The sequence below is a fragment of the Harpia harpyja genome, chromosome 3 (assembly GCF_026419915.1).
Source record: "Harpia harpyja isolate bHarHar1 chromosome 3, bHarHar1 primary haplotype, whole genome shotgun sequence".
NCBI classification, from domain to species: Eukaryota; Metazoa; Chordata; class Aves; order Accipitriformes; family Accipitridae; genus Harpia; species Harpia harpyja.
Genome location: NC_068942.1, coordinates 1,737,915 through 1,748,961, shown reverse-complemented (window position 1 = coordinate 1,748,961; position 11,047 = coordinate 1,737,915). Strand labels below are relative to the sequence as shown.

The following is an 11,047-nucleotide window of genomic DNA, read 5'->3' as shown; positions in this document are numbered from 1 at the left end:
AATGGCTGCGAAAGAGAATTGAGAAAAATCAGCAGTGGTACACATTAAATAATGGCCTTTCATTCATAGGCTCTCACTTTTAAATTGAAACTCATGATTGTCATATGATCCTGTTGTTATATTTTTTGTGAGAGGAGGGTGGTTAATTCTAGCCTCCTGGATAAATTTCAACTTGAGTAATTACATTTTGTGTACTTAAAATTCCCCCGAAGGCTAAAAAGGATAATTGTTCTTCCTTTCCCTCCCTGAAATACTTATGTAATGCTGCCAGCGTAAGATGACTCCCCAAATCCACGCTAACAAACTCCTTGTTTCTCCTCAGTGGCAGTACAGGAATGTATGTTAAGATTACAAACACAGCATCTGAAAAGCACTTTGTTTTTATGTCAGGATCAAATACTCGGTAAGTCCTACTTATTAATATACATCCACTTTCAAACTATGCTGAGCAGCATATAGAGACTGCCAGCAATTTTGCATGGATCCTCAAGTCAAAAGCAGGAAAAAATGGGGCTTTAGTTAAATTCTTCTGTAGACAACAGTATCACTGGAAAATCGAGGTATTCACCTTCTGAGAACAGACAGCAATGCTCTGCAGATAAAGTAAGCAAAAGCCAGTCTCAAAGAGATTAAGCTTAAACAATAATACCAGTAACCCCTCCTAAGGAGTTTCTAAAATGGAAGCTATACAGCTAGGAAATTTAAAGCGAGACAGATAAGCAAAATAAAAGCAGAGTTCTTCCACTGAACCACTTTCAGCAATCCCAAGGTTTTGTAAGCAATCTCAGACTCGCGGGGTTTGTCAGCAGTTCAGCAATGTGTTTATTGCTGGGTCTCAGCACTCAACTGCCGAGGTGAACAAGCCTGACCCACATCTGCCTCTTTTCTTTCTCTTCTAGGAAAGTTCACGTTCAGCTGCCGGTTCACATTTCAACTGTTTCCTTGTTGATTGTCAGGGCTAAAGCTTCATAGCAAACCTTAGTTTTGATTACTGCAGGAGGACATAACTGGAGAAACTGCAGGATGAGATTATGGAGATGCATAAAGAACGCGGCCCATGCAGTGCTTGCAGGTCATGAGCAAAATCTTAGCCATCTAGAAAAGAAGCTGTCCAAAAATCAGCACAGAAAATACCGAACATGAGTTCAGTGCTGAGCTGGCCTGGTCCTAATAAAAAGCTTACCGAAATCTGGATAAGCCGAACCTTTCAGCTCAACATAACAGGGAGATCAGTGAGTACGGGATTATAGTTATCAAGTCTAGATGTTAAAATAAAACAAAATACAAGCTGCAGTACAATCCCCCCCCGTCGGATAGTCACATCTCTGCCCCTTTCCTGGGAATCCCTTCCTCGTCTCCATCTGCTCCTACACCCACGTCGCCGACGCTGACCTCTTTCCCATGGAAAAACGAACGGCGCTCCTTTGGTGTCTGTTAATTGTTAATGTGATTTAATGATCTGCCCCGCCGATACCAGCGAGGGCAGGTTATTGCCGGGGGAAGGCCAAGGCCCGAACCAGCCGGGCCAGCGCCCGCCTCAGCTTCTCAGTCGGGAACCCCGCCAGTGAAACCCCGCGGAGCGCCTGTCCCCGCAAACGGGTATTTATTTACTCATGAATTACACACAGCTGCTACTGCGCTGACGTGCGGCGCCGGTTCTAAAGCACACGCAAGACAGAAATTAAGAAAAGGGCGCAGAAGAAGAGGAAACGACCGCTAATCAATCAGCGAGCACTCCGTCGCTGCCGGCCCCCTCAGCCAGCGGAGCCGGCGGCAGCGCCCGTACCCAGCGCTACGGAGCGGGGCGGGAGGGCACAGGGGGGGCCCGTGTGTGTGTGGGGGGGGCTTCTTTCTGTCACACACCTCCCTCCCTCACCGATGGCCGCGCTGGGGCCGGCAACGGCGGCGGCTCTTCCCGCTCCTCCCGCTCCCGCCGCAGCGCTGGGCCCGCCCGGCGGCGCATGCGGCCCGGGGTAGGCGGGGGAATGGCCGGACATGGCGCTGGCGGCCCCGGCGCTCCGGCGGTACCTGCTGCTGCTGGCGCAGGAGCACCTCGAGTTTCGCCTGCCGGTGAGAGGGGACGGGGACGGGGACGGGACTGGGACCGGGACCGGGACCGGGGCCGGGGCCTGCTGCCGGCCGCCCGCTCGCTGAGGCGGAGGTCCGGGCGGGCTGGCGCGGGGCCACCGCTTCTCCCCTCGGCCTTGCTGCGGGCGTAGGCTTCGTCCTCCTCCTCCTCCTCCTCCTCCTGCCCCCAGCCTCCATGGAGAGCCTCTGGCGTTAAGGCAGCGCTTTCCTGGCCGCTTTCAAGAGCCTTTGGGGCTAGGAGAGGTCGCCAGCGAAGTAGCTGGGGGCTCCAGAGGGGAAATGGAAACTGGCTGGAAAAAAAATGGGTTTGCAAACACGTTTTTAAAGGTCTTGGTTTGGTGGCTTTTTTAGTTCGTTTGAAGTATGCAGGTGTTCCCGCCGGCGTGGTGCGGGTACGTAAGGGGTTGGTGCTGCCCCGACGACAGGCGAGGTCCTCCCCGTCGCACGCGTTTACGGAGCGGCGTGAGGCGGGAGGGTGCGGAGATCTTCATTTTCCAGAGGAAGACTTGGGGAGCAGCGAGGACGGGGCTTCTCTGAAGCCCTGGGGCCTGCCGGGATCCACGGGAGAAGGTCTCCAAGGCCTCGGCGGGCGTCCTCGTCGCCAGCCGCCCTGCTCCGCGTCGCGCCGCTGGCCCTGAGGACTGCTCGCTTTCGGCTTTCGATTCCGAGCGCTCGCTCCTGTGCGGTCAGAAGGGTTTGAGCGTTCGGTCAGAAGGGTTTGCCAACAACCTGGCCAACGCGGGGTCAGAGAGAGCGGACCCGCTTCTGCGGTGGGACGGCAGCGTGTCGGGCGCGGGAGCCAGCCAGTCCTGCCTGGAGTCCTGCAGCCTGCTTGTCGTTGACACGTTTGTGCCAGCTGGTTGCAAAACGTGGGGCGCAGAGTTCGTTCCCTGTCGCTAAAGTGGTTTCGCCTTATCGAGTGCTATTCACGGAAATCATTAAAACAGAAATAAGTTGTGACGTACCTGAAGCTGCCTGGTATTTTTTATGAGTCCCTGGTTTTTATGGGTCCTTGGTGAACGTCTGGTTTAGCATATGGTCAATTTCCGTGTTCATGAGAAAACCCTCTTGTTTGTAAATTTAACTTGTGATTTTTTTTCTTTTCCTGTGATGACTTAACAGAGTTACTATATCCTGTAACAAATTTCGATACCCTAAGTGCTCTCCTAGGCACCACCTTGAAGAGCTAGTAATACAACATCCAGGGTAATATTGTTTAAAACAGTGCTGAAATGCAGAGGGTTTTTGTCAGAATTGGTAGGTCATCGTTACACATGTTCTAAAATATTTAATGTGTATTGCATCATTTATTTTCCTTGTTTTCATTAAGGCTTTCTTTTGCGCATTGCTTTTTACTATTTGCTTTAAAACATTAGTTGATGCTCCTAAAGCCTGACCTTTATATTTTCACTTTAGGAAATAACATCTTTGCTCTCGCTTTATGGTGGACAATTCAGCAGTGAGCAGGAAATTCGCGTAAATGTAAGTGAGGACCAAATACTTTACTCGAGTGCGTGTATGGTGTACAAGTATGTTCTTTATAGTATTTTCATTAAATGTGGATAGATGAATAAATTTTGAAGTTTCTTAGGAAAATAAGGAATCTTCTAAAAACGAGCAGTTCTCAATTTCAGTAAAGACTCAGAACTGAGTAGGAGATGCACAAAACGCACCTCAGGATGCCTCCATTTAACAGTGTGAAAAGAAACAATGCCATCTGCTGGGAGGCTCTCCTTGCTTTTCAGAATAGCTGAACCATGAAAACATGCTGCAGCAGTTTGAATTTGATGTTTGCCTCTAAATCAATGAGACAGCGTGTCTGGAAGAATGAAGCTAGGAAGCTGTATGATTCTGGTCTCGATGTTTAGTCAGAGAATGTTACTGGGTTTTAGTTCTACTCATGTGTAATGAGGTATTTTGGGTCTTAAGAGGATGAATAAGCCAGAGAAGCATAAACAAATAATAATATTTTACCAAGTCAAAGATATGGTGAGAAAATGAAATACCGAATAAAATTTCTCAGATATTCAAGCTGAGTATACGGTTTTACCTCAAATTAAATGTTTTATCCTCATGTTCTCTGTACAGTTTTGTTTTTTCTTTTTAATCTTCAGCATTCATGTTCTATTTTTATAGAACAGAATTGTGTAGTTCTGTGATTCAGGTGACATCCTCCATCTAGGTATTTGCATCACTTGTCTTCTCTTTATTTCAGTCTCCATTTTGGATTCTCAGTATTCCTTCAGAAGAGATGGCGAGGGGACTAATGAAACGGACAGTATGTGCAAAGTAAGAGGTGAAAAATCTTGTAAATGATAACTTAGGTGGTGGAAAATTGTTCTGCTATATTGTGGCAAATATTAATTTTGTATGGAGTCTTAAAATAGAGGAGGTGTTACTGGAGCCTGTAGGACTGATTATGTAGCATGCCTGTCCTCTTTACTTAGTGTACGATCAACGCAGGGTCTTGAGACAGTGTTGTTTAGTGCAGAGCCAGTACTTGTCTTGTAGTGTCACTGATGTTTTAGTCGCCTTGAATGATGTTTAGTTAGTTGCTTGTTTTAAAATGTGTATGGAATTAAAGCTAAAAACAGTGATACATAAAAACTGAAAATCAAGTTTGGAAGGGAAAGGTAGTGATTCCTTGTGTCACCCTCCTAGCGCTGGTATCTGAGCCCTCAGCCCAGACTGCTGCAGCAGATGTTCCTCTAGAAAATTCAAGAGCACAGGAATATGCCAGAGGGTGATTGTTCCAGTGGCTTTTGTTCCTTTCTAGAGGTGTCTGAATAACATGCTTTCCAGTGAGGCTTGAGAGATACCTTGGAGGTACGGTTCAGGATGAGAAGCAGCCCAGCTGTGGTATGGCGCTCTGACCATACTAAATCTGGGGTGTCTGTGCTGTCCTGTTCAGGGTTAGTTTGGGCACCTCTGCAGAGCGTTGCATGGCCCCTGTTGAGTGCTTCTTGTGTCATGTATTCAGTTTTACCTACAGCGACTTGGGTTGTACACTCTTCCCTAAAGAAACCCCGTGTATACAAAATTGTCCTTAGGATAGTATGTTTCTGATGGGGATAAACTGTACTGCACTTCAAAAAGCAGCTGTAGGCAACTAAGGGAGTAAAACATGACAAAACAGCTTGCGGATGTTCCATTCGCCATGCTCTTTCAACTAATGTATGCTTATTTTATGTAGAAAGCATAACTGGCCCACTGCTTTTTTCCTGGTCTACTACTGGTTGTGGGGAGATATGTTAGTTTTAGTGTAAGATTGCTGGAGCATCTCCGTTGCAATGCTAATTAATATTAAAAGCTCTGAAGCATACATTTATCTAAATAAAATCTCCCCAGCATTTTGCAGGGTTTTTTTCCAACACATATGTAAGTGTAAAAGTAAGAAGTGGGCCTGAAGGTGTTGTAAGAGCTTCTTCTCCCAACAGTTGAATAAAATTCAAAGATGAATATTCGGTTCTCTCTAGTACAGCGTATGCTGTCAACATGTCCATTGCTCCATCTAGAAATATAGTTTAAATTCTCACAGTAGATAGAAACAGATGCTTTAGGAAAAAATTAGACACTGTGAAAAATGTACTTTTTTTCAGGGTAAAGGCAGGTTAGAAATATAGCCTTAAATAATTTATTCAGGAAAGGAATACTTGAAGAAAATGGCTTACCACTGGGTCTTGGTATCTGCTATTGTCACTTAGTAAAATGTAGTTCTCGTTTATTTTTGCTTGAGTGAGCTCAACCTTTGAATGTTTTGAAGATTTGCTTTAAGGAGTCATCTTTGAAAAGGTACTACATGGCACTGGTAATCCTTAAAGGCTGTGTTTACGATGCGTTGCAAATGCACATAAGAATGTCCAACAATTCATGCGGTGCCCTAGGACTCCTGTACTAAAAAAGATTTTTTTCCTTTGATATGGAAAGTCCACTCAGTTTGGATATTTTAATGTTGGGGGAAAGGTCTATGATGGGATGTTGTGCCTTCATTACAGTAGCATCGGTTATCTCATCTTCCAAGGCAGTGCTTTTCTTAAAGCCAGCAATATGGAAACGAAACAAAAAAAGTGTGAGACAACGTAGTGTTTAAACATCTGAAAATGAGACATCATAACCATGTCTTAAAATGGGATAGAACCTCTGATGATGTCATTATACATAGGATGTTACAGTTTCACAATTTGTTTTACTCCAGGGTAGTGTAACACTTTGAAAGTCTGTTCTTGACCTTTTTCAGCCTTTGCTTACCCCATCAAATCGATAGGTACAGATGAATTTTGGCTCGTTCGCTAGTATCACTGTGTGCCAGAAAAAGGTCTGGTGATATCCAAGGGTACTTAAGATGGAAATTTACCTTTTAGTGTACGTTACCAAACGTAAAAGCTTCATCGAAATTCCAGTTTAGGATTAAAAATAAGTGTGTCCCTGTTAAGAACAAAACTTAAACATGTGCCAAGAGTTAAATAATGCACTTCAGTACTCCATAAAGCAAAGCCTAAATCCTTTGGCGAAGAAGGTTAAAAGGAGTAAGTATCTGCAAGGCTTCCCCCCCCCCAAAACCCTGTATGACTGCACTCTAAAAGACTTTGTAATTTCAGGTCTATATTTGAACTGTGGGGTCATGGAAGATCTGCGGGGGAGCTCTATGCATGTTTGAAGAACTATCCAATGGACAAGATGGTATGCATATAAAGTATCTGGATAATAAGGTTCCTTAATCACACTGAATAGCACTGCAGCTGTACTAATGCAAGTGTCTTTGCCTTTTTTCAGCTTCCATATCTACAATCAGACTCTACTTACAAAGTACATATTCATACATTTAATAAAACACTGACCCAAGCACAGAAAATTAAAAAGATAGATGTAAGTAGATCTTTAAGAAAACTTTGACATTTAATTTCATCTATTCACATTGTTCTTATACCATGCTATCAGTGCTGTCTAGAATGTATTTAAGTTTGGGTTTCTGAAGATCTTAAAACAGTTTACAGCTTATGCCTTCTCAGCTCTAAGTGAGATCTTTGTGTCTGAATTAACATGCTCCTCAAAATTCATGACTTTATATTTTTTTTTTTCTAAATAGACCAAGTAAGGCATATACAAAGACAAACAAATATCACTGCTGACTTCAGCCCGGTGTGCTGGGGAAGCTGAAGCTTATTGCCCAAAACTGTAAGATTCAAATGGCTGGAGTTAGGTGCTAGACTTTTAGAAAATCTGTTGCTTGATCTCCATAGTAGGCATTTATTGTTGCAGAACATGGAACAAGCCAGTCCAGTGACTTCAGCTGCAAGCTGTGAATTGTGTGTGGATTTCCTGTTCTGTCCTTATGCTCTTGTCTGCACCTGTGCTCTCCTCCTAACTGTATCAGTATTTTTAATTAGGAAATTTTTCTAAATTACTGTTAATTTTTGCTCATCCACATTCTATTTTTAGCAGCTATTTATCCTATTTACTTCATTTACAGAGACTGAAATTACCTGTATTAATAGTAGCTACCCTTTCCTGTTTGTTTAGTTTTTGTGTGCATGAAATAATGCTGAGTATGTAAATCGGTGTAGCTGCACACCACTGAGATTTTAAATCTCATTGTTCGTCATCATGTTGTTTTTGTAACTTGAAAATTGCATAATTAATATGCACAGTTCATTTCCCCTAAAGTTGGGTTCTGTTCAGTTAATAAAAAAGTTATCCCTGATTTCTAATCCTTAATCATTTGAGCTGTCTTTATTCACAAGAAAGGTATTTCAAAAATCCAGAGAAAATTGAGAATGTACTTTTAGTACTAACCTATCATTTCTCACAAGTGGAATTGTGGTTTGTTTTTTGGTTTGTTTTTTTTTCTTTTTTTTTTTTTTTTTTGTGGGCTGTGTATTTCAAAAATTTGACCCTGTTATCTTTTACTCTGTTTTTCTTTATTGTATAGGCCCTTGAATTTCTGCCATTCAAAGGAAAAGTAAATTTAAAGAATCCAGAACACATCTTCTGGATTTTGGAAGATTATGGAATGGATCCTAATAATGTTCCAGAAGAGCCCTTTCACCTGTATTTTGGTAGATGGGTGCGTGAGTACACTTGCTTCAGTTCTTACGAGCTTGTATTTTCAGGAAAGTGTTCTTCAATTCAAATGGAAAAAATTGTGTTGAGCTTTAATGGAAGCAGGCAATATAATTATGGCTGAATCTGTCGCTGCATAATACACTTATGCAAGTCTTGAAAGTCCTTATTGTGACTAGGAAAAAGTAGGTTAATTGAGCAATTTAGAGGTGGAAAAAATTGAAGTTGTATCTGGGACCACACCTTATCTTGCCCTGCACTGAGGGAACTCAACACAGCAGTGAGACTGCACAGCTATGGGGGTGTATTATATTATTGTCGGCCCAGATGGAGCTAAAAGCACCAGCAGCTTGTTTCAAACACAAAGACGGATTTCCAGGAACTGTAGATGGCTTGCGGCCCCCCTGAGCTGCATCAGCCCGGCTGGAGCATTCTGTAAGTGCTTCGGGTGGTCCTGACAGGCACCTCCATGGAAAGGCACGGGCTGATAGATCCCTGGGGCTTTGGACATCAGTGGGTCCAGCCCACAGGTAGATGCTCGCCCGGAGGGACACTGACAGTGCAGTGCTGTACAGTAGGAACCACGTCCAAAAACTGTCTGGAGCTTGTCGTCTGAGGTCTTTACTCCAGGCTTCCTTGCCTGTTGGCGTATGCACTCCAAACCTGCTGCGTTATTAGGATATCCTGAGGAAATCTGATCTGGTCTTTTATTTTTTGTGAGGAAAAAAAGTGGCTTCCCGAAGGACGTCTTCCAGAATGACACCAGCCACTCATGGGAATATGTGCTTGCAATGTCCTGGGTCAAGGGCAGCTGGAGGGAGGGAGAACCACTGCTGACATTATACAGCTATGGTCAGGGGCTTGAGTACAGAGAAATTAGAGATCCAAGTGATCTGTTAGCACCTGTAAATATTCTCCATGCCTGTGATTAATGTGAAAGCACCCTAGGATGTGGCAATACTGCAAAACATTGCAGCTGTTGTCCCATCTGTGCTGGATTCCTGAAGTGTTTAAAAACAAATAAACCAACCTGAAAAAAATAGGCAAGTGTATTTTGTTTACCCAGTAAGACTGATGTTGACTGGAGCTGGGGGATAGTGTTGGAAGAGCTTTTGAACATGTGTTCTTCCAGATTGCTTTCGTCCTCTTCAACATATTTTGGAAGTCTGATGTAAAAATGTTAGCATGTGGTCTTTGTTTGTTTTTCCAGTAAATTCTGATCTGTCAACACTATCCTAAATTTAGATTTTGAGTGTGACAGGAATGCCAGTGAAGATGGAAATTCTGCGTTACCTTAAGCATGTGCGAGTGTATGTGCATGCACGTGTTAACATGCATTTCTACTCCTCATAATTTTGAAATTCTTTTAACTCTGAATTGCCAGGAATTGTTTTTCTGATACCTAGAATAATAGCAAAGTTGCACTGATTGTTACTTCTTCAGAAGAATTTTCCCTCTAAATTGTTTGTATATTTTTGACCGCTGTCTTGAAGAATTTATGTAGGTGTTGAACCAAGATATCTGTTGCTTGGAAAGAAGTCTGTCATGTTTTCAGATGGCAGAAAGCAAGGTGATGTGTTATGAAATGAAGAGTTACCTGTTTGTTGGATGGTGCCACTTAGCAAGACTGTTAGCCTGTCTGCTTATATCTTGTATCTAAGACCTGACAGTGATTTTAAATGTTTCAACAGATTGCAGATGGCCAAAGAGAACTTATCGAGTCCTATAGTGTAAAAAAGAGACACTTCATTGGAAATACGAGCATGGATGCCTGCCTGTCTTTCATTATGGCAAACCATGGGAGAGTAAAACCCAATGATGTTGTATATGATCCGTTTGTTGGAACAGGTATATATACATTTTTTTTTTTTTCTGTTGGAGGGAAAAACTGGGAGATTGTGTTAACTGCTTGCACCATACTTTTACCTGGCGCAGCGGCTTCTGGTGCTTGACTGATACTTGAGGTGATGCCAAAAGCAAAATGGTGATTATAAAATGAATATTTTGTTAACTTGAAAGGGATTTTGGGGGAGGGAGATCAACTTCAGAAGATGTAAATGCTTCTGACAAATCTATCTTCACTGTATTATTTTATGTAACATGGCTTAAACGCCAGTTCATGCGTGTGATGGACTGCTTAAGATCCAAAGTGACTAACAACTGAAATTTGGATAGAGCACTCCCTGCAGCCACTTTCAGAATGTTACAAGGAGCAGCGTTTTTGGAGGTGGCTATTTAGAGGAGTGCTGAGGGCACTTCTGGACATATAACACAATATAGCAATAGTTTGGCCATAGCATTCAATAGTGATCAGTTCCTTGTACCATGATGTCTCGTCTTCAGGATAATATTATTCACACCATGTATTCGCCCCCAGCTGAACTTTTCTTAGTTAAGCCAGGAGGGGGAGCTTTTATTCCACATATTACTGTGTGTGGCATAGAAGTCCTTTTTACTTAAGGGAAACTCAGACGTTTTGCAGGTGAAATAGAAGATCTATTGTGTCAGGTTGTGCCATTTAATCGTACAAGAGTATATTGTGTTAAGCTACCTATAGTAGTTTCTTCAAAAGCATAGCAAAGGCTGTGTTTCAGACCTGTATTTTGCTAAATTTTGATCAAGAAGACCGTGTGTAAGATGCATACAAAAATATATTAGTGGGAGGATGAAGAGAATTAACTGCAGAAATCACTGCAGAGAAGTTGGGGAAAGAGGAGACAACACTATAGGGTCACTAGTAGGACAAATTCTTATTAGCATGTGGCTTCTCTGTACCATGGAAAACAGATCAGGGATATAATATTTTCAGAAACACAGGGCTTCGGTGAACTAGATGTTTTTGTCTTAAATTTTTCTTCATATAAAACCTGATTTTTTTTGTGTGCATAATAATATCTTA

The 11,047-nt window shown here is 42.8% G+C and overlaps 1 protein-coding gene across 4 annotated transcripts in view; it reads left to right on the top strand.

The window, feature by feature from the left end:
- Positions 1–1,922: 1,922 nt before the first annotated feature.
- Positions 1,923–11,047, top strand: part of TRMT11 (tRNA methyltransferase 11 homolog) — a 28,328-nt gene continuing 19,203 nt past the window's right edge. The window contains exons 1-7 of one of the 4 annotated variants that reach the window (XR_008234244.1): positions 1,923–2,070; positions 3,505–3,570; positions 4,304–4,377; positions 6,687–6,768; positions 6,862–6,954; positions 8,018–8,152; positions 9,840–9,996. Coding sequence is in view for 3 of the 4 variants with exons in the window: in XM_052781147.1 (XP_052637107.1) it covers positions 1,996–2,070; positions 3,505–3,570; positions 4,304–4,377; positions 6,687–6,768; positions 6,862–6,954; positions 8,018–8,152; positions 9,840–9,996 (682 nt within the window). In the remaining variant the exon portion in view is untranslated. Of the gene's footprint in view, positions 2,071–2,292; positions 3,045–3,498; positions 3,571–4,303; positions 4,385–6,686; positions 6,769–6,861; positions 6,955–8,017; positions 8,153–9,839; positions 9,997–11,047 lie in introns of those variants that run through there. The other 3 variants (XM_052781147.1, XM_052781148.1, XM_052781149.1) reach the window with 3 other exon arrangements.